We start from the raw sequence: 24301 nt of genomic DNA, 5'->3' as shown, positions 1-24301 counted from the left end.
TGTTGCGGGGAGGAGCAGCCTAGTCTAGTGGATAAAGCCCGGGCCTTGGATTCAGGAGGGCCTGGATTTAATCCCGGTTCCTCCAACTGTTGGCTGTGCGACCTTGAGCAAGTCACTTCACTTCTCTGTGTCTCAGTTACCCCATCTGTAAAATGGGGATTAAGACTGAGTCCCATGTGGGACAGGGACTGTATCCAACGTGATTAGTTTGTATCATCATCATCAATCGTATTTATTGAGCGCTTACTATGTGCAGAGCACTGTACTAAGCGCTTGGGAAGTACAAATTGGCAACATATAGAGACAGTCCCTACCCAACAGTGGGCTCACAGTCTAAAAGACTGTATCTACCCCAGCACTTAGTACAGTGTGGTGCATATTACGCAATTAAATACCATTAAAACAGTTCCTAAAATAATTCTGCCCAAATCAAAAATGCTCTGTTCTTTCACAGTGCTGTTAGTTTGAAAATCACAGAGGATATTCCAAATGTAATCCACAACTCGGCAGGGCTGTTGGCTAGGCATTAAGCCAGACTTCCAAATAAAAAATGACACCAGCCACTCTGGAACTAACCCAGATTTTAGGTGCGTGGTGGGAGCCAAGCTGAAGGCCTTGGCCACACACTGGCACGAACCCTGGATCAGGATACACTCTCAGAGCCCCGGTATATCTTGTAGAGATGTATGCCAGGCAAGCTGTACATATTTTGTGGCAAAAAAAAAATCCTTAAGTGATTAAAAATGAAATCGCAACTTGGTAAAGCTGAGAGAGAAATTTCTTCATAGTCCTCTCCAACCACATACCCCTTAATTCAAATACACAGGTTATGCCTTTTAGAAAATTCACACCGGCAACTGGAAAAAACCCAAATCTTAAATGAAAAGAGCAGGTTTCCAGATGATATTCTGCTACTCTGCATGAAAACAGACAAATATGACATACCTAGTCTGGTCAAATGGGCATATTAATATTAGCAGATCATCCTACTGTCACCTGGTGATACAAAGATATCTATTAAGGCCGCACACTTCTTTGAGCAACCCCAACACTTAAAGCAAATTCTCTGTAAAACCGACCATCACAGATAATTTGAGTTCCTTTCCCACTACACCTCAGCGTGCACACTTGGCTTTTTGCTCTTCTACTGCCAACCTACTCACTATGCCTTGCTCTCATATCTCTCACCCACCCTCCCTCCTGCCTGGAATACCTTCCCCCTTCAAATCCAGCAGACTAGTACTCTTCCCATCTACAGAGCCCTACATTTCCCTGACTATTCTCTATCTCCCCTCCCTATTCCCCATTCCCTACTATCACCTATGCCCTTCAGACCTCAGTTCCTAAGCAATTAGATACTTCACCCTGCCACTAACCCAACAGCACTTATGTACATCTTTCAGCTTCATTGCTTCTCCTACTTGTCATGTACTTTCATGTCTGCCACCCCGTTAGACGGTGGTATTTGTTAAGTGCTTACTATGTGACAGACACCATACTATGTGCAGGGGTAGACATGAGCTAATCAGTTTGGACACAGTCCCTGTCCCACATAGGGCTCGCAATCTTAATCCCGATTTTACAGATGAGGTAACTGAAGCACAGAGAAGTGAAGCTATTTGCCTAAGATCACACAGCAGACAAGTAGCAGGGGTGGGATTAGAACCTATGACCTTCTGACTCTAAGGCCCATGCTCTATCCATTAAGCCATTCTGCTTCTCACTACACCACACTATTTCTAACTATGCCATACTGCTTCTCTGTAATCTAAGGTCGATGTTTGCATCTAATATCTATCATACTCTTTTAAGCACTCAATACATTGCTCTGCACAGAGTAAGTGCTCAGTAAATTCCACTGATGGATCTGATTGAGTTTGCCAACTGACTTCCCAAACATCCTTAGTAAAGTGTTCATCCTTTATTAAGCGCTTACTGTGTGCAGAGCACTTTACTGAGCACTTGGGAGAGTACTATACAACAGAGTTGGTAGAAACGTTCCTTGCCCACAATGAGCTTACAGTCTAGAGAGGGAGACAGACATTAATACAAATAACTCATAATATGTAATTTATAGGTATATACATTCCCCCACTCAATTTCTCAAGCCCTTCACCTTGTAATAATCCCTGACACTTCCATGTCAGCCTTCATGTTCACCCTGCCGTTAAATCCTCTCAGTTTTTTCCTCCACAACATTTCTAGAATCCCCTCTTTTCCTCTCAATCCAGTCACCACGCGGGTCCAGGAGCTTGTCATAGCCCAGCTTGAACTACTGGAGCAGCCTCCTTCCTAACCTCCCTGCCTCCGGCCTCTCCAGTCCATTCTTCCCTTTTCTGTCCTGTTCGTTTTTCTAAGACATGACTCTGCACACACCTCCCATTCAAAAATCTCCAATGACTGCTAATTCCTCCCTTAACAAAGTAGAAACTTAGAAGAAGAGGCACTGGATCAGCTCCCTCCTCCCTATTCTCTTTTCCAATTTGCCCCTATCTTGCATGCTTTGTTTTGTCCAGCCGGGCTACTCGCTGTGCCTTGCTCGGTTTCTCCTGGCACCCTCCCTCCTGCTTCACCTCTGGCAGACTGCTGCTTTCCTCCTCTTGGACAACCGCCCTATACACTTAATACCCTCCTTAGAACTCATGCATATGCATGACCTCTATTTATTCTGACCACCCTAACTGCAAATATTTAAGTTTGCCTTCCCCTTTAAACTGCTTGTGAGCAGAAAACATTTCACTCCTTTAGCCTGCACTCCCAAAGTGTCTAGGAGAGTGCACTGAATCAAGTGAGCACTCAACTAAAGCACCTACTCCACCTTCTCCATGAAGCCTTCCCTGGTTAGTTTCTTATTTCCCCACCCTATATTTTCCCCCAACTGCCACCACAGCACTTCCCCATTCCCTAACCATAATTGTTACTTCCCCATAGTAATTATGTACCTATCTTTATACTGGTCTTTCCAGACACAGTATAAAATCTTTGAGGGCTAGCAGCAGACAAGTGGAGGAGTCAAGAATTAGAACCCAGGTCCTTCTGGTTCCCAGGTTTGTGTTCTATCCACTAGGCCATGCAATTCCTATCCCATAATCCTACTTTTTTCCATCATAATCCCTCAGTCCACTGAGCACTCCCCCCTCTCCCCTACCCCCTCCAGGCTTCAGGAAAAGGTCCTTGGGGATCACTAGCTTGGAGGAAGGGAATAATGTGTCCTAAAGTCAGACCAGACAGAAAAACCAGATCAGTGGCAACCAGGTTTGTTTTTATCACGGTAATTCATTCTAAACAAGTACACTTTACTTTTAACGAAGACTGATCCATTTACCTGCCACAAAGAACAAGGTAGCTCAAAAGGCTTTTTTTGACAGTTCAAGATATGCTAAAGCAGTGCTAGACTAAAACCCGGAATCAGGACAGGGTCAGTGGTAAAGTCAAATAGGTCTGGAAGGTAACAACCATACAGCGTCGGGAAAGCACAAAGGACACTGCAGACATTTCAGATACTCAATACCGTATTTCCAGTGACCACCCAGCATTTATAATTACAGTCTCATTTCAAACTGAAAACCAAATCACAAACAGGTCCATCCGCAGTACATGCCTTAAAAGCCAATTGTAGAATTGGCCATTGTTCTAGAATTGTATATTTATTTTAGAATCATGTTTCTTAGCAGCTTACCGACCAATCTGCTGCTACTCTTTTCTACCCAACTGCAGACAATTTCCACATGCACAGTCCTGAAAGAAAGTTCATTTTTCAGACATTTGGGATTATTAACAAGTCTCCACTTCTCGCCGCGTACATCTGTGAAAGCAGATGGTCCTTTTTCCTTGAGAGCGATGTGAAACATAGAGACAGGCACTTCAGGTAGAGAGGGATGACATCATCTTCTCACAAAAGCATTACCTCACCTCCTAAGCTAAGGAATGAGTCACCCCCATAAGTCAGCTGCAAATCTCTTGGTAGGGAAAATGTAGGTTACTGCGATGCCTTCACACATTCCACTGATCTGTCAACGTAAATAGCTATTTGTTCAACTTCACTGCCTGGCAACAGTGCCCCTAATTGTTGATTGGTTTGCTTTCCCAGCTCCCGCGGCACAACGTGATTTCCTGCTATTTAAAATACCTGAGGTATGGATCTTATCGGCGCTGTGATTTGATGGAATGAAGTCTCTTCGATTTGAATAGCAACCTAAAGCCAAGTAGCCCATCTTGCTCTCTATCGACACATCCACTTAAAACATCTCGGTGAGGTCATTCGATCTCTAAAATGCCGAACCAAACCGAAGGGGCATAATGAATGTAAGTGGCACAGGTTACTAGGGAATTCACCGTCTGCCCCCCTCAAGCCGCGCTTCAGCTAACATTCCAGATTAACGTGCCGGTGGGGGGAGGGACACCAACTGGGAAAGGGAATAGGGTGATAGTTTCTGGATATGGGGGGGGGGGGGGGGGGGGGGGGAGGAAATGCCACTCAAATTTATTATAGCCTACTTTCCTTTAGCTCAATGCAAAAATTGGATTTGTATCACTTGTGACCTTCGCTAGGCAGTCCTTAACTTCCAACTCCAGGCAGGAAACACAATATTCACCACAGTACAAACTCACCTTCCCAGTCTTAGGTCAGTCTGGGGTAAAACAAGGAGTATAGCCAAAATTTAATAGGGAAAGGAGCCATTAAACAGAGACATCTTCAATTACTTGGGTATGAAGTTGTGCAGATTCCATATTATTAAGTTGCGATTTTACAAACAAGACGTGAGGTAATGGAATATCTACAAAAAAAGCTCTTCCCTCACACTTATGGGCTCCTTCAGTGACAAGAATGAAATATCGCAGAAGAATATGGGTGCTTAGTTCAAGAGCCAGTGCACGTTTTGTTTTGTTGTCTGTCTCCCCCTTCTTGACTGTGAGCCCGTTGTTGGGTAGGGACCGTCTCTATATGTTGCCGACTTGTACTTCCCAAGCGCTTAGTACAGTGCTCTGCACACAGGAAGCACTCAATAAATAAGATTAAATGAATAAATGAATGAGTAGTGGATAGTGCACCGATTTGGGAGTGAGAAGGTCATAGGTTCTAATCCCGGCTCCACCACTTTGCTGTGTGGTCTTGGGCAAATCACTTCACTTCTCTGTGCTTCTGTTACCTCGTCTATAAAATGGGGATGAAGACTGTGAGCCCTATTGCAGGACAGGGACTGTCCAACCCCATCTGCCTGTATCCACCCCGGCGCTTAGTAGAGTGCCTGACACATAGTAAGCGCTTAACAAATGCCACAGTTATTATCATTATTGAAAACGTAAGACCCTGATGAATGTTTTCTATAATAGGATTCCAATTCTTTTGTTTGGGGGCTAATTGGAAGGAGACCATTAAAAAATGAATTAGGAACAGTCCTATCGGAAACTAATTTTTGCCAACCACTTCCTTCGAACAGGATGATGGAGTCTCCCACTGGGACTGGTGAATTATCACTAGTCCTGAGACCCCTGCTCCTGTTCTCCCTCCTCATGCCTGTAATCCCCCACCAAGAGTTTAGCATATAGCAAACTCTTACATACCACAATTGTTATTATTATTACTATGAAGTTGTTACTAAGTTTGTGAGCCCCAAATGGGACAGTGCCTGTGTCTGACCTGATTATCTTCAATCAATCAATAGCTGATTGACTGAGAGCCATGTGGGACAGAGCCTGGATGTGATCTGATTATTTACACAAGTACTGAGGTTCGGTAGGTGACACGTAGTGTTTCACAAATGTCAAAATTATTATCATTCAGGGCCGAGAACCTGTTTGGAGGAAGTCACTCTACTGCTAGTGGTTTTACCCAGCACCACCTGCTTTGCCCGCTCTCGTCTTTGCCAGTCAAATCACGTCTCTGCTCGGGCACGGAGTGCAACTGGTAAGAGGGTAGGATTACAGCACACTGCTAATACTATGCTGTACTTTTTAAAAATGGTATTTGTTAAGTACTCTCCAAGTGCCAGGCACCATACTAAGCGCTGGGGCAGAAACAAGATAATCAGGTTGGACACTGTCCTTGTCCCATATGGGGCTCACAGTCTTAACCCCTATTTTACACATCGTAACATACCTGTAAATATAAAGTCAACCAATCAATAAATGGTATTTGTTGTGTGCTTACTTACTGTGTGCAGAGCACTGTACTAATAAGCACCTGGAAAAGTACAGTTCAGAGCTGGCAGGTGCGATCCCTGACCACAAAGAGCTAATCAATTGATCGGTGCTATTTATTGAGTGCTCATTATGTACAGGGCACTGTACTAGATGCTTGGAAGACCACATTCCCTGACCACAATGATCTTGCAGTCTAGAGGGCGAGACAGACATTAATGTAAGTCATTCATAACTCATGGTCAAGAGGGGGAGATGGGCATTAAAAAAAAAGAGTGGAAATAATATGGTAAAGTTCAAAGAGATCAGCTAAGTGAGAATACCTAAAACAGGTGGCCTTGTGGGGAGGGGAAAAAGACACAAGGTAAACAGTTAAATTTCTTGGACTACAGTTAATAGACTGCTCAATTAATGGATAGTAATCGCAGCAGCTGCATCTTCCAAACAAAGGCCAATACACACACAATTTAAGGAGGACAACTTGGCACACTGATTCAGCTAAGTGTTAGTCAAACTTCCAGTCTTTGTTCTATTCATGAAGATGGAAAACATTGATGATTTCTGCTACGGTTGACAGTAAAAGAATGCTTCATACAATCACATAGTGGGGGACTTGATCAATCCATTACTAAATATTTACTGAACATTCACCAGATACATTCACCTTATTGTTTTAAATGACCTTTCACCACTCTCGGCTTTGGGGAAGACTAATAAGCATTCATAAGACGTTACTGAAACTAAGCAAAAATGTACAAAGCCCTCTCCTGATAGTTGGGTCAAAACCACTTTTAGTTTGGCATCATGCGTGCTTAGCCTAAATTAGTCCACTTCATAGCATCCCACTAAGTCACACAGTAAAACTCTTCCAAGGGACTAATGAAACAAAATGATTTTCATTTCAATTATTACTATATATGCAAGTCAATTATCCAAGCAATTATTCAAGTGCCTCCTCACCACATGATTTTGACAGTCATTTTCAAAAATAAATTGCAACCCAATCTTTGGATGATGTTCATAAGCAGTTTAATTTTGTACAAGTGAGAAATTAATTCAGACAACCAGAAAGTGCCACACAAATACAGCAACTTAACTGTTCTACCGATCCAATTTATACATTGAAAAAAATTAAAAAGACACATTCAATATACATCTTTCCAATGTAGAAACAGCCCAATTACAAAGCATCAAATACTCCCTGGGGATTTTGCAAAAGTGAAGAAACATTTTGTGCTTTGGAAAAAAAAATGAAGAAACACTCTAGATAAGAATGATTAATCTGTACTCAAATGGCAAGAGCAATCACAGTTCTGAATCGGCTGAATTTATGAGAAAAGGCAACTGCAAATCTACACAACCTTGCCAGAATATGTTCATATGGCATGTCAATTAACAAATTGTCAAAACCCATAACACTACCCACAAAACATCTCTTTGCCCGACACTAAAATCAAAGGTTCTCTTTAGGTATGTTTGGTTGGGTTTAGGAAAGAATTAAGGTAAATTACTGAACAGGTATACTAACATGCACAGCTGGGACAGTGACCTGACCCATGTAACTAGGAGGGCAGAAATCATGCCTACTAACTGTACTGCACTCTCCCAAGCATTTCATACAGTGCCCAGCATCCAGTCAGTGCTCAAATACCAGACTGGACTGAGGAGGCCACTGTTCCTGCTCATTCATTCATTTAATGGTATTTATTGAGTGCTTACTGTGTGCCGAGCACTGTACTAAGCACTTGGGAAAATACAACAGAACAATAAACAGACACATTCCCTGCCCACCGGCTTCAAAGCTCTCCATCACCTCGCCCCCTCCTACCTCACCTCCCTTCTCTCCTTCTCCAGCCCAGCCCGCACCCTCCGCTCCTCTGGCGTCGCCGCCAACCTCCTCACCGTGCCTCGTTCTCGCCTGTCACGCTGTCAAACCCCGTCCCATGTCCTACCTCTGGCCTGGAATGCCTTCCCTCCTCACGTTCGCCAAACTAGCTCTCTTCTCCCCTTCAAGACCCCAAGCTCACCTCCTCCAGGAGGCCATCCCAGATTGACCCCCCCCCCCCCTTTTCTTCCACTCCTCTGGTCCCCATCACCCCTACTCCCTCCCTCTGCTCTACTCCCCTCCCCGCCCCATAGCACTTGTGTATATTTGTGCATATTTATTATTCTATTTCTTTTATTAATGATGTGCATATATATCTATAATTCTATTTATCTCTTTTGATGGCATTGATTCATTCATTCATTCGTATTTATTGGGTGCTTACTGTGTGCAGAGCACTGTACTAAGCACTTGGGAAGTACAAGTACCTGTCTAGTTGTTTTGTTTTGTTGTCTGCCTCCCCCTTCTAGACTGTGAGCCCATTGTTGGGTAGGGATTGTCTCTATCTGTTGCCGAACTGTACTTTCCAAGTGCTATGATTGAATGAGTGAATGAGCTTACAGTGCTCGGATGAAGCTCCCCATCCCAACCATCACCTTGTGGCCCCAACTCTCCCTCCCAGAAACAGCCATCCACCTCTCTTGTAAAAAAGCTGGGAAAGCTGCAACAGTGTGGAAGCAAGACTGAGGAAAACCAATACTGCTCACTCAATACATTCATCTATCGAGCTTGCCCTTCTTTTATTTAATCTATTTTGACAAGCTCCTCTCCATATGTTCCAGCCCACCACCCAGATTGGGAGCCCCAGGTGCGATAGGGACTGTGCGCTGGACTGTTTAGCTTGTATTCACTCCAATGCTTAGCACATGAAGTGCATGTTTAATATTAGAACTAACAAGACAAAGCAGGACAAACCAAATAGTTTAGCCGGGAACAGCTAGAATTTAACGCGAGCCAAAGCCGGGCAGATGAGATCTAAAAATGCAAAGATCCTACTCTGAAGAATAACCAATGACCTCATTCAAAGTGAGCTATGTTTCCTTGGTTCCCTAACCCCCTGCATAATGCACTTTTTTGGAGGATTGATTTGAAAGTAGTCCAGGGTTCCGATGAAAGATTTCAGTAATTATTTATACAACCATCAGTTAATGCCTAACCCCCAGCAGAGAGGGACAGGGCCCAAGGCTAATTTCCCACATATGTATTCTCCCCCAGCACTTAATACAGTGCTCTACACACAAATACCACTGCTACTACTAGTTCTCTTTCTCAAAACAGAATTTGTATATTACTTGGCAGAGGAAAGGGAATGAGATATTACATCCCACAACATCAATCAATGGTATTTACTGTGTGCAGAACACTGTACTAAGTGCTTGGGGGGAATGCAGTACAGTATCTCAGAATACCTTGGTTAATGACTACAAATCATTTCCACCCAGTTCAAGAGGTCCTGCTAATTTTCTTTATAGTCGGACGGCTGAAGGCCACTAAGCATATGTTTTTGGCTACCCCAATTTTGGGAGACCCACGGATTTCCCTGGAGTCCTCTGTTTGTTTTTATGGTATTTGCTAAGTGTTTACTATGTGTCAAGCACTGTTTTAAGTACTAATTACCCATCCCCCCCACACAGCACTTGTATATATGTTTGTACAGATTTATTACTCTATTTTACTTGTTCATATTTACTATTCTATTTATTTTATTTTGTTAATATGTTTTGTTTTGTTGTCTGTCTCTCCCTTCTAGACTGTGAGCCCGCTGTTGGGTAGGGACCGTCTCTATATGTTGCCAACTTGTACTTCCCAAGTGCTTAGTAAAGTGCTCTGCACACAGTAAGCGCTCAATACGATTGAATGAATGAATGAATGAATGAATGAAAGTACTGGGGTAGATACAAACTAATCACACTGGACACATTCCCTGTCCCACATGGGGCTCAGAGCCTAAGTAGGAGGGAGTAGGATTGCATCCCCATTTCATAAATGAGGTAACTGAGGCACCATGAAATGACTTGGCCAAGGTCTCAGCAGACATGTGGCAGGGCAAGGGTTAGAAGCCAGGTCCTTTGATTCCCAGGCCCATGCTCTTTCCTTTAGACCACGCTGCTTCTCTGGGTTGGAACTGAAAACTGTACCCTGGAGCATGCTGGAAGGCTGGTTCCACAGTAGTAGTAGTTATAAGAGTGTTTATTAAGTAGTTACTGTGTGCAGGACACTAGTCTAAGCACTAGGAAAGAGTATATAGGAGGGAATTAAACACAGACCCTGTCCCTCAAGGAGCTCACATCACTGGGTTGGAAGGAGGTGAGAAGGAGCATGGCCTACTAGAAAGAGCCCGCGTCTGGGAGTCAGAAGGCCCTGGGTCTTAAACTCGGCTCTGTCACTTGTCTGCTAGATGACCTTGGGTAAGTCACTTCACCCCTCTGGACTTCAGTTACCTCATCTGTATAATGGGGATGGAGTCTGGGAGCCCCACATGGGACAGGGACAGTGTTCAACCCAATTTGCTTGTCTCCACCCAACTGTTTAATACAGTGTCTGGTACATAGTAAGAGCTTAATACCATAATTATTATTACTACTCCCTCCCCCCATTTAGATGCCACTCTGGACCACAAAGCTGCCTGAATTTTGGAAGCAGATTAAAAAAAAACAACCCTGTTCCTCCGCTAAGCTTGAAAACAGAGAGGAAGGAAATAAGAAGGTAAAACAGAAGTAGCAGTATTTATTATTAATAATAATACTAGTAATGGTCCTAATGGTATTTATTTTCCACTTACTATGTGTAGAGCACTGTACTGAGCCCCTGGGAGAGTACAATACAATAGAGATAGCAGATACATTCCCTGCCCACAACAAATTTACAGTCTAGAGTGGGAGACACACATTATTAATAATAATAATTGTGGTATTCATTAAGTCCTTACTATGTGCCACGCAACTGTGGTATTTAAGCAGTATGTGCCAAGCGTTGAACTAAACACTAGGGTAGATATAAAATAATCAGGTTCCACATGAGGCTCACAGTCTAAGTAGGAAGGAAAACAGGCACTGAATCCCCATTTTGCAGATGAAGGAACTGAGGCCCAGAGAAGGGAAGTGAAGTGACTTGCCCAAGGTCATATAGTGGGTAGTGGTGGAGCAGGGATTAGAACCCAGGTGCTTTGACTCCCTTGCCCAAGCATTTTCCACTAGACCACACTGTTTCTTTTAATAATAACAATAATAGCATTAGAACAGTGCTTGGCTCATAGTAAGCGCTTAACAAATACCAACATTATTATTATTATTATTATTATTTGTTAAGCACTTACTATGCGAGAAGCACTGTTCTAAGCACTGGGGGAGAAACAAGGTGATCAGGTTGTATCACGTGGGGCTCACAGTCTTAATCCCCATTTTTACAGACGAGGTAACTGAGGCACAAAAAAGTGAAGTGACTTCCCCGAAGTCAAACAGCTGACAAGTGGCAGAGCTGGAATTAGAACCCAAGACCTCTGACTCCCAAGCCCATGCTCTTTCCAGTGAGCCACACTGCTTCTGATCATCTGCTTCTTTTGAGAATCTACTAGATGCAGCCCACTTTACACATTCCTTGCCTACAATGAATTTACATTAACAGGGATGACAAACAAAAATATTTACAACTGGAGCAGTCAAAATAAAGAACAACATAGATTCTGTGAGTTCTGTTTCTCCACATTCCTTGCCTGCAATGAATTACATTAACAGGGATGACAAACAAAAATATATACAACTAGAGCAGTCAAAATAAAGAACAACATAGATTCTGTGAGTTCTGAGGAAGGATTTGCCCCCTTTATTCACCCTTCACCCAGTCCCACAGCCCTTATGTACATATCTGTTATTTAGTGATAATGATGTCTGTCTCCCCCTCCAGACTATAAGCTTGTGGTGGGAAGGGAACATGCCTACCAGCTCTGTTGTGTTGTACTCTACCAAGTGCTTAGTACAGTGTTCGGCACACGGTAAATGCTCAATAAATACAATAGACTGATTAACAGAAATAAATCCACAGGGGCTAGATTTGGCTGATGGGTTTATATGGTGATCTTATTCCCCCATTACCTGTCCAGAAAAAATAAACAAACACTAATTTCCAATCTTCTCTCCTCCTGGTCGACTCTTTGGATAATGCATGCAAAAATCAAAATTTTGTCTCCCCGGGTAATTTAGTCTTACTGACCCACAGATAATTTGTCTTCCACCACTCTGCATTTATAATTGAACTGTCAGTCTTACAGAGCCATAGGGAGAGACTCATAAGCAAAGACTATTTTCAACAACAGGATGAGAAACCATTCCACCCTGCTTTAAGTCTTTTGGATTTGAACAAGTTAACTTTAGAGGGGAAGGTTTAGAAAGGAGGTGGCCTTTTTGGTAGGGATTAGTTCAGTTTTCCAAAAGCCCCCAGAATGTAGTGATAGCAGTGTGCATCTGGAAAACGAGACACTCATTCCGAACACAGCAGCTCTGGAGCAGCCTGGAGTGATGAATGACACAGATACAGCCAACACTCATTCATTCATTCAATAGTATGCATTGAACACTTACTGTGTGCACAGTTCTGTACTAAGTGCTTGGGAGAGTATACAACAACACTCCCCATAACAATAAGCAGACACATTCCCTGTCCACAGCGAGCGTACAGCCAATATATCAAGTAGTGAGGCTTAGTGGGAAGACCCCAGGAATGGGGGTCAGAGGACCTTAGTTCTCATCCTAGTCTGCCAACGTGTCAGTTGTGTAAGCTTGGGCAAGCCACTTCACTTTTCTGGGCCTCAGTTACCTCATCTATTAAATGAGGGTTAAAACTGTGAGTCCCATGTGGGACAGGGACTGTTTCCAACCTGATAATCTTGAATCTGCCCCAGTCCTTAGTACAATGCCTGGCACATAATAAGGGCCTAATGAACATCATAAAAAAAATAAACTTTCTAATTTGCCACTAAAAACCCTTAAGGAAGTTAACTAAACCAGTCTTTAAAAAAAAAAAAAGATTTAAGACTGCACAGTTTCCCTGGACAAATGAAATTTCACTGACCTAGTTGGGACAATATTCTTCATTGCATTAATAATTGTGGTATTTGTTGAGTGCTTACTACATGCCAAGCACTAAGCACTGGGGTAGATATAAGGTAATCAGGTTGCACACAGTTCTTGTCCCACGTGGGGCTCACAGTCTTAATCCCCATTTTGCAAATGAGGTAACTGAGGCCCAGAGAAGTGACTTGCCCAAGGTCACACAGCAGACATGTGGCAGAGCAGGGATCAGAACCCACGGCCTCTAACTCCCAAGCCCTTGATCTTTCCACTAAACCATATTACTCTTTGAATGGTTCCTCTTTGCCCTCCTGCACCAGTTACACGACTTGCCGTGATCCCCGACAAACTCAGGCCTCAATAAATCCGCAGGCTGTCACTGCCCCTTCAATCTTCTCCTGCCTTGGCCTCATCAAGCCTAGCGACCTGCCCCGCAGGTCAGGCTTTCTAGACCCTTTAATCTTTTTTGATGGAGTTCATCAATATCCTCTTGGAAACATCTTTCAATCTGCACCAACTGAGATACTTAAAACTAGACATACGGCTCTAGGGGGTCTCTCCCCAGTGACTATGAATACAGAAGTAGGATTACTTCACTCATTAAGGCATGACTCAGGTTGATGAATTTCAAAATGCCATTTTATCTTTCATGAAATCACAGTGCAGTTTTAACTTGGGTTCAGATCGGGGTTTACCGTATTATCACTATTCGGTACGCTCTCCTTTTTTATTTGAATGGTCAGTTCCCCGGTTTAACAATCAAAACCATCTCCTTAATGAAGACACCCCATTCTCTGTCTCTTCCTACTTTGTCTTCAAGTCATTTTGGAGTCTAATTATCAAGTAGCAGAAGCATGGACTACTGGAAGAAGTGAAGTGAATTGCCCAAGGTCACACAGCACACAAGTGGCAGAGCTGGAATCAGAACCCAGGTCCTTCTGACTCCCAGAGTCATGCTCTATCTACTAGGCCACACTTCAAGGTGAAAAGTTCACAGCAATTGAAGTAAACATCAGCATTTTGTACATTAGATCTGTTCCAAGAAGTATCATACCTTTTTTCTCTCCCAGTAAAACACTATTGCTTAACATTAATTTCTTAGCTTCCATGGGTGACTTGGCCAAAACAGAAAACCATACTTTAAATTAAGCAATTTTTTTGGTTTACAAAAATTCTATTACGCCACGATCCGAAGCTTCAATGATCTCAAATTCTAGAGAATATTCTTCACGTCATTCCCACGGCATACACATTTAGGCAAGTTATTTGCAATTAAAGCTCACTGAACATGCAAAGTTAGTTTTTTACATTTTAATACAGTCTCAGTTTCCTCACACATTACGGGGCTTGAGTGTTTCTATGACATTTTTGTTCCACTTCCATTTTTCATGCAAACAAATGGCTACGTTTCTATAAAACACATTGGGCTAGTTTGCATGCAACGTGCTATGCAACATATTATTTCTATTTTATTACCTCATGTGTCAAGGGTTCTTACAGTCTTCTTGTGGGGGCGGGGGGGAGGGAAATCAAATGTTTGCCACTCATCTCACGGCTAACTTAAAAAGATAAAATTCTGGTGTAACTCAATATCAATTTTAATATTATCATTTTGCATTTTTCAGCTCAACCTCTTTTTGATCTCAGTGTTTACTTTAACAGGTGCTAAATAAAACCCGCTAATGCAAGGTTCTTTGGATGCTTCCCCCAAACACCACATTATCCCCTGTTCTCAACAGAGCTGTTAGAATGCAGAGGAATTTTAGAATGAGAGGAAAGGTGGACTTACAGTCCACTTAGTGTCAATCAATGGTGCTTACTGAGTGCTTATTGTAGCAGCAGCACTGTACTAAATGCTTGGGCGAGCCTGATATAAATGTTGGTAGACGCATTCCCTGACTAAGAAGTGTAGGTGGAAAGATAGCATGAAAGGGAAGGAGACAATCAACTTCTCTGTTCCCCCAGCATTGGAATAATGGCAGTCCTCTGATTAATGGAGAGTCCTCCTAAAATTCACGAATAGCCCTCTCTCTCTTCAATTCTCCCTATGGACTTTCAAACAGTTCCCCAGATTGAGGGATTCTCGGATCCCCCGAACTGGATAAGCTTTGCCGGTATTTGGGCTAAGACTGGGGGTTCGCTCAGCTGGCATGGGAGTTTTGGGAAGAACACGTAGTGGAGAGACATGCCGTACGGATGAGGACGTGCCCCTGAGAGCCACCATCACCACTTTGTTATTTTTTAAATGGTATTTGTTGGCATTTGTTAAGCACTTACTATGCTCCAGGCACTGTTCTAAATGCTGGGGTAGGTATAAGATAATCAGGTTGGACACAGTCCCTGAGCCACAAGGGGCTCATGGTCTTAATCCCCATTTTACAGATGACATCACTAAGGCCCACAGAAGTGACTTGCTCAAAGTCACACAGCAGACAAGTGGCGGAAGAGGGATTAGAACCCAGGTCCTTCATACTTCCAGGGCTGGGTTCTACCCACTAGGCCACACTAGGCAACTTGGTCCAACCCATGAGGCGGGGAGAACAGGGGCCATAGAAGGAGCAGCAGGTGGCAAGATAAGTACTGCACTTCCTTATTTCATGACTGGCTCTTTCTTAGCTACCGAGCCATGGTCTGACATTGTTTTAACAGTCAACAGAGAAAAAAGCCACCCCGACGCCTCCAAAAAAAACTCAAGTGTTTTATAACAGGGCAAGAATCCATGGAAGAGAGGGACCTAGAATTCACCATGAATAACTTCTAATCTACTTTTCATATCAGAAATTTACCATCTACAGGGTCTGTGAACCGCAAACAGACTTTCTGAAATAATGCTAGACACCTTTGATGTCCTGAACAGTGAATGATGCCTCCTATATAGGAGGGAAGGAGAGGAAAGGAAGGCAGGTACTTATGACCCTCTTCAACCTGGGGTTCTGACCTTTAAAATTCAATGGTCTTGTTAACCAAATTTGTACACTGATACTCAAAATCCAAGAAAACGAAGTATTAATAGAATGATTTTTTTTTCTCCTAAAATAAAAGCCAGGTCAACATTTAGTAGGTGATTCTTACCTCTGGTTTGCTGAGGCTAGAGGACACCAGGGAACCAGATCCCACATCTAAATCCCAGTACTTCCGACCACGATTCTCGGGATCAAGTGCAGCGATGCGGCCATCCAGAGTACTGATGATTACTAATGACCTGCAAATTCCAAAAGCATTCTTATTAAAAATGATTTGAGAAAATTCCCAAATATTTACCCTAACTGGAAAATTTGAAAAAAACAAACAAAAAAAACGAGGTGGATTCTTTTTTCAATAAAATGGTTATTCCAGCTATATTTCTCCAATTTAGTTCAAAACTAACAGGGATGCAACGAGGCCTAGTGAATAGAAAATGGGCTTGGGAGTCAAAAGGACCTGGGTTCTAGTCCTGGCTTCGGTACTTGTCTGCTGTGTGACCTTGGTGGGCAAGTCACTTCACTTCTCTGTGCCTCATCTATAAAATGGGAATTAGGTTGGATACAGTCCACGTCCCACACAGGACTAACAGCCTTAATTGTCTTGTACATACTCCAGCGCTTTGAAGAGTGCCTGGTGCATAGTAAGTGCTTAAATACCTAGACAACAACAACAACAAAAAAACACAATGAAAAACTAGGGCAACAGTAATAGAAATTCAAGGTCACAAAGCAGACGAATGACAGAACTAGAATTAGAACCCAGGTTCCTTTGATACCCAGGCCTGTGCTCTATCCAACAGGCCACACTGCTTTCTGAATCTCTACCAGGGCCTTCATTTGGTGTGAAATTGAAAGAAAAACAAGTCATGCACCAAATGTTAAATGATTATACCTTAGAAATTCTGATAATATCAGATACTTATTTAAGTTTCAGTCAGTCCAGTACAGGACCTAAAACAATTAAGGAAGAACAACAAAACCAGTTGAATTTTGCTCCAACTGGAAAGGAGTGGGAAAGATTGAAGAGGTGGGGAAACCTGGGTTAAAATGAAAATTAACTTAAGGTGAAAATATGAGCATTAAAAAGACCAGTTCAAGAGCATCTGTCCTCTCTTCATGACTGATCTATCCTATTTATAAAATTCTAGCTGATGGCTAAGAAAGGTATTTAAGGCACTCTCGAAGAAAAAGTGCATATGGCTATATGGCGTGAAGACTTAAAAACATCCGGACAAACTTACAACAATTTCAGTAACTATCTATAAATGCTTCTGTTTCCCACCCAGGGGCTCGCGGGGAGGGAGAAGGTGCTTTTTATATGAACTGTAACAACTGTACAATTGTACACCATAAGTTTAAAACCGTTTCAGAGAGTGATACTTTTCTCAGAATTACTTTCATTTCACCCAGTTCCCCTATTGTTTTACTTCCCCCACCCCCCACCAACTCAGTTCACTGTCCAGTCATTTACTCACCAGCACAGGATGGATTGTAAAATAAACTTCTGTTGAGCTTCCCAAAACAACCGCCTATTACTCATCTTCTCCAATTCTATTTACAGCTTTGCTTCTTATTTTCTGATGAGTTACATGCCCTTAACTATCCTGAATTCCCTCTTTAGAGTCAGAAAAGGGAGCAGTTTTGGCCTCACCTATTGTACCACACAACAAAGAAAAAAAGGTGATAGAAGCTCCAAATATGAATTTCTTACATTTGATCATCTTATTTTGAAATTTCTCAAGCATCCTCTGTCCTCGGAAAAAATCAAGCTAAAAAAAATGCTTGCACAATTTAACCAGTTATTTAACATTTCTGTTGAGAACCTGCCTAGGAAAACTCTTAAACAAACTATCCCAGGTTGGACAATTTCCTAGGCCTCACCTAATAAGCAAACATTATTTTCCAAATCATTCCAACTTTATTTGATTATCCATCATAAGATCAGCCATGCCCCAAATCAAAACAAATTTAGAGGGACAGTGTTTCTGGATCACAAGAGTTTTTAAAGTAAAGTAAGACTTATTTTAAACTCATCATCAATATTGAGTTCAATTTGTCCTCACAGGAACATTATATTTTATTATGACCAAAGAAAAATGACAAATCCTATTTGGCAGTCTTTTCCCAAAAATATTATTCTACGAAGACAGATTTTTTTTTTTATGAAAGAGGGCACTGAGACAGAGAGGTAAAGTAACATTCAGGAGAAGCAACATGGTCTAGTGGGTAGAACATAAGCCTGGGAGTCTGAAGGACCTGGGTTCTAATCCTGACTCCGCCACTTGTCTGCTGAGTAACCTTGGACAAGTCACTTCACTTTTCTGTGGCTCAGTTACCTCATCTGTAAAATGGGAATTAGGACTGTGAGCCCTGTGAGGGACATGGACTGGGTCCAATCTGGTTGCCTTGCACCTACTCCAATGCTTAGAACAGTGCCTAGCACATAGTAAGGGCTTAAAAAATACCATTGAACTGTAAGCTTATTGTGGACAGGGAATGTTTACTGTTGCACTGTCCTCTCTCGAGCTCTTAGTACCGTGCTCTGCACACAGCAAGCACTCAAATACGACTGACTGAACAAATCCTGACAGCAGGAAAGAGAAATCCCCAACTCAGTGACCTATCCATTGAGACACACAGAAAGAGAAGTACAGCTTTTGTAGGATGGTTCCCCTCTTTGGTCCTGATACAACATTGTTGGTCACTTTTCATTGCTCAATTTCTCCTTCCCTTCTGCTTTATATTCCAGTAATTCTTTCCATTACACGAATGTTCAATCTCTCCCTTCCAGGATCTCCCTGTTCCCTCCTCCTTCTCATAAATACCTGTCCACTCCAGATCCTCCTTTAGAATACGGCCTGCTGTTTCTAATGACTTCAAACCCCGAACCCTAGTTCACCTCTTGGCAGCATCTTCTGGTCCTGAGGACACCAATGCCACAGAGAAGTACAGTGACTTGCCCACGATCACACAGCAGACAATGCGCTGGGCATGTCACTCCCTTCCTCAAAAATCTCCAGTGGTTGCCTGTCAACCTGTCTTCCCCTTCTAGACTGTGAGCCCGTTGTTGAGTAGGGACCGTCTCTATACGTTGCAGACTTGTACTTCCCAAGCGCTTAGTCCAGTGCTCTGCACACAGCAAGTGCTCAATAAATACGACTGACAATGAATGGTCGGGATTAGAACCCAGTAATTGAAAACAAACAGGAATAAACTAAATATTCAATAATGCGGATGGAGTTAAATTGTGTTCCATAATTTCGTCAATTACTCTCCCCAGCTGTTTTGTCATGAACGCTTGGTGTAGCTAGTTTCCTTTGCTCCACCTCCTTGGCTTCCCACAGGAGGTTGGTTTGTTATTGCGCACTCATATTTTCTGGTTTTGTCATCTTCTTATAAAAAGTTGTGCTTAAGAAAGTTGAATGAACATTACATTTCAGCAAAAAGAAAGTTAGCTTTGAAAGAACCTTCCTTGACTTATTTGAATCTAGACTTTTTGACTTCGAAAACTTTGGTTCTCTGTTGCTTATAGTCACTGGGTGAAAGATCTGCAAGCAGGTCTTGTTTAAGATATGAATTATGAAACTACAATAGCACGTCTGAGAAATAAACATATGCAACATTGTCTTCTCTCAGTTGTTCTTCACACTAAATACTTAAACAGTAACTACATACCATCGGGGTTAAGCTAACTACTACTACTACTACTAATAATAATAATTTGCCTCCTGATAAGAGTTTGGGTTTTTAAACACTGACACTGGACAAAAAAGTTACTATGCAATCATTTGGGAGCTACTGCGTTGCTAGTTTTCGGGATATTCCACATTATTGGTTCTAACCACCAGTATTCTGCAATTCTCTTAATTCTTCCAATTCTTCTTTTAGACTGTGAGCCCACTGTTGGGTAGGGACTGTCTCTATGTGATGCCAATTTGTACTTCCCAAGCGCTTAGTACAGTGCTCTGCACATAGTAAGCGCTCAATAAATACGATTGATTGATTGATTCCAACGGCAGTTTCTCATCTGGAGATTTGGCACACTGGCCCAGGGAGGATGGGAGGTTTAATTAGCTGCAAAATGATCCGAAAAAACAGTACTAAATAAAAGTGTTTAGACATTACTGGATGGAGTTTGGAAAGTAAGCTGAAGTCAAAACAAAACCTTTCCGGAGCAAGATACTGCCAGTGAAAAGCGTTTTCTCCGACTCCAGGGTAACAAGAAAGTACTACGTCACTGAGGTGGCTAAGAAACTCAGAAAGGCTGTTTTTGCTTGAGACTTCAATCTGCAGCACATTATTTTCGGAATCAAATGAAACTCGGAGAGCCGAGGCAGAAAGTAAGGACTGCTCAGGCCACAATGCCGTTCAGAAAATGCCTCGCTCTCACATCTTTTAAAAACGACATTAACATCAAAGGGACGCTGTCTCTCCTGCAACTCCAACACGCACCGAAACAAAAAAAATCTAGATTCCTAACATTATTGAGGGTGGAAAAGAGGAAGAGAGGAAATGTGCACTTTCCTTCCAACTACAACTCTCTAAGCAGTTCAGAGTGCGATGCAAGCTCGTGGGGTTACACTGTAAGCGCCTAGTACAGTGTTCTGCACCCCCGTGGGTGCTCAATAAATACCAATGATTGGGGAGGGGACGCTGGGGGACAGAGGCAACCAGAAATCTTCCGCTTTTGCTCCTCTCCCCGGGGACTAATTTCCTATTTTCTTTTTTGTAATAGTATTTCTTAAGCTGTTACCATGAGAAGCAGGGTGGCCTAGTGGACAGAGCCCGGGCTCTGTCAGAGGACATGGGTTCTAATCCCGACTCCATCGCTTGTCTGCTGGGTGACCGTGGCAAGCCACTTCACTTCTCTGGGCCTCAGTGACCTCATCTGTCAAATGGGGATTAAAAAATGTGAACCTCATGTGGGACAATCTGATTACCCTGCATCTACCCCAGTGCTTAGAACAGTGCTTGGCACATAGTAAGTGCTTAATAAATACTACTGCTATTACTAAGCGCCAGGTGGATGCAAGCTAATCAGTCCTTGGTCCCACATCTCACAACTTAGAATACTGCTTGACACATAGTAAGCGCTTAATAAATACTACTCTTATTATTACTAAGCGCTGGGGGGGGGGGGGAATACAAACTAATCAGTCCCTGTCCCACATCTCACTGTTTAGAACAGTGCTTGGCACAAAGTAAGCACTTAATAAATACTACTACTACTACTAAGTGCTGGGGGGGGGAATACAAGCTAATCAGTCCCCATCCCACATTCCTCAGCTTAGAACAGCAGTTGGCACACAGTAAGCGCTTAACAAATGCCATAATAATAATATTTACTCATGCGTTTAGTCCAGTGCTCTGCACACAGTAAGTGCTCAATAAATGATTGAATGAATGAATATTTTAGGGCTGATCAGTCCCTGTCCCACCTCTCATCGCTTAGAACAGCGCTTGGCACATAACAAGTGCTTAACAAATACCATAATAATAATACTTACTCAAGCGCTTAGTCCAGTCCTCTGCACACAGTAAGCGCTCAATAAATACGACTGAATTAATGAATATTTTAGGGCTAATCAGTCCATCCAACCACTTAGAACAGCGCTTGGCACATAGTAAGCGCTCATCAAGCACCATAACAATAATACTTACTCAAGCGCTTAGTACAGTGTTTTGCATGCGGTAAGCGCTCAATAAATACGACTGAATGAATGAATATTTTAGGGCTGATCAGTCCCTGTCCCACATCTCACCGCTTACAACAGTGCTTGGCACATAGTAAGCGCTCAACGAACACCATAACAATAATACTTACTCATGCATTTAATACAGTGTTCTGCACACAGTAAGCGCTCAATAAATACGACTGAATGAGTGAATGTTTTTGGGCTAATCAGTCCCTGTCCCACCGCTTAGAACAGTGCTTGGCACATAGTAGGCGCTCAACATTCACTCATTCATTCATTCAATCGTATTTATTGGGCACTTACTGTGTGCAGAGCACTGTACTAAGCGCTTAGGAAGTACAAGTTGGCAACATATAGAGACAGTCCCTACCCAACAACGGGCTCACAGTCTGGGGGTGGGGGGGGGGGCGGGCAGACACCAAAACAAAGCAAAACATGTGGTCAGGTGTCAAGTCATCAGAATAAATAGAAGTAAAGCTAGAAGCACATCACTGACAAAATAAATAGTAAACATCTATGTTTTGACAACTAAAAATCTAGAAGTATCCACTCTGGAAGAAATGGGAAGAGAAGCAATTTTTTTCCATTCACCACCTTATTGGTTTTTACTTACTCAAGTGCTTAGTACAGCACGCAGTAAGCGCCCAATAAATACGACTGAATGAATGACTGCTTATCTAGAGGTGGTCACTGTAGCCTGGTGAAACGACTGGGCCAAGGTCACACACAACAGCCACAAACGGGAAGGGGGGGGCGAGATTAGAACCCAGAACCCGGGTCAGGTGACTTCCCTGTTTCACTCCCTGACGTCATAATAATAATGATGATGGTACTTATTAGGTGCTATGTGCAAAGCACTGTTCTAAGCGCTGTGGAGGTAACAAGGTGATCAGAGGTCATGGGTTCGAATCCCAGCTCTGCCACATGTCTGCTGTGTGACCTTAAGCAAGTCACTTAACTTCTCTGAGCCTCAGTGACCTCATCTGTAAAATGGGGATTAAAACTGTGAGCCCCCCGTGGGACAACTTGATCACCTTGTACCCCCCCCCCCCGCGCTTAGAACAGTGCTTTGCACATAGTAAGCGCTTAACAAATGCCATTATTATTATCAGGTTGTCCCATAGGGGGGCTCACAAGTCTTAATCCCCATTTTAATCAATCAATCATATTTATTGAGCGCTTACTGTGTGCAGAGCCCTGTACTAAGCGCTTGGGAAGTCCAAGTTGGCAATACATAGAGACAGTCCCTACCCAACAGTGGGCTCACAGTCTAAAAGGGGGAGACAGAGAACCAAACCAAACATACTAACAAAATAAAATAAATAGAATAGAGATGGACAAGTAAAATAGAGTAATAAATATGTACAAACATTTTACAAAGGAGATAACTGAGGCCCAGAGAAGTGAAGCAACTTGCCCAAAGTCACTCAGCTGACAACTGGCGGAGTGGGGATTTGAACCCATGACCTCTGACCCCAGAGACCAACCTCTTTCCATGCGTTAATAATAATAATAATAATGGCATTTATTAGGCGCTTACTATGTGCAAAGCAGTGTTCTAAGCGCTGGGGAGGCTACAAGGTGGTCAGGTGCTGAGCCCTTACGATGTGAGCCCGCTGTCTCTATCTGTTGCCGACTTGTCCGTCCTTCCCTTCCCCACAGCACCTGTATATATGTCTGTACATATTTATTACTCTATTTATTTATTTTACCTGTACCTATCTATTCTATTTATTTTATTTTGTTAGTATGTTTGGTTTGGTTCTCCGTCTCCCCCTTTTAGACTGTGAGCCCGCTGTTGGGTAGGGACTGTATATGTTGCCAAGTTGGACTTCCCAAGCGCTTAGTACAGTGCTCTGCACACAGTAAGCGCTCAATAAATACGATTGATTGATTGACTGTGCGAAGCACTGTTCTAAGCGTTGGACGGGAGCTGGGGGGGGGCGGTCCCACCTGCTGCTCGGCCTCGGGTCCGGCTCGTCCTCGGGCTCCTGGTCCCCGGCGGCGTCTTCCACCGTCACTTCGGCGGCGGCCCCGGGGCGCTGCTGCGGTTGCAACGATTGCAACGATTGCAACGGTTGCAACGGCTGCAGCTGCTGCAGCCGCTGCAACTGCTGCGCGCTTCCCGCCGCCTGCTGCAACAGCAGCAGCAGCAGGCCGAGCAGCCCCGGCCGCGTCGCGCGCTCCATCAGCGGCCACGCATGCGCCGCGCGCCGCTCCGACCCGCGGCCACGTCTAAGCCCCGCCCCCCTCCGGGACCGCCCGCCACCATTGGCCCACTGGGCCTCCCCCGGGGCGCGGACTTCCCACCTATTGGTCCGCGCCGCCCCGACTCGCAACATCACGCCCACCAGTCAGGTGGCAGTGCGGCCGCCCGAGCCCAGACCGCCGTCCGGAAGCGGCTGGCCAATGAGAGGCGAGCCTCGCTGGGGCCCCCGTCTCTCATTGGCGGCGCGCCGGATGCGGATTGGTGGACGGGCGGGCGGTGTCGCCTCCTCGGTCGGAGAGGAAGGCGATTGGCTGCTGCGGATGGACTCGGGGGGGACGCGG

General features: G+C 43.5%; 1 protein-coding gene across 1 annotated transcript in view; it reads right to left on the bottom strand.

Annotated features, from left to right (window-relative positions):
- The window catches only part of EIF2AK3 (eukaryotic translation initiation factor 2 alpha kinase 3), a 52394-nt gene extending 28454 nt beyond the window's left edge, over nucleotides 1-23940 (bottom strand). The window contains exons 1-2 of the mRNA XM_038751955.1: nucleotides 23705-23940; nucleotides 16165-16294 (exon numbers count right to left, since the gene is read on the bottom strand). Of these exons, the coding sequence (XP_038607883.1) occupies nucleotides 16165-16294; nucleotides 23705-23940 (366 nt within the window). The remainder of the gene's footprint in view (nucleotides 1-16164; nucleotides 16295-23704) is intronic.
- Nucleotides 23941-24301: the final 361 nt, after the last annotated feature.

Source organism: Tachyglossus aculeatus, chromosome 10 (assembly GCF_015852505.1).
Source record: "Tachyglossus aculeatus isolate mTacAcu1 chromosome 10, mTacAcu1.pri, whole genome shotgun sequence".
Lineage (NCBI taxonomy): Eukaryota > Metazoa > Chordata > Mammalia > Monotremata > Tachyglossidae > Tachyglossus > Tachyglossus aculeatus.
Note: the sequence above shows the minus strand (reverse complement) of the source record. Positions and strands in the feature narration are given on the sequence as shown.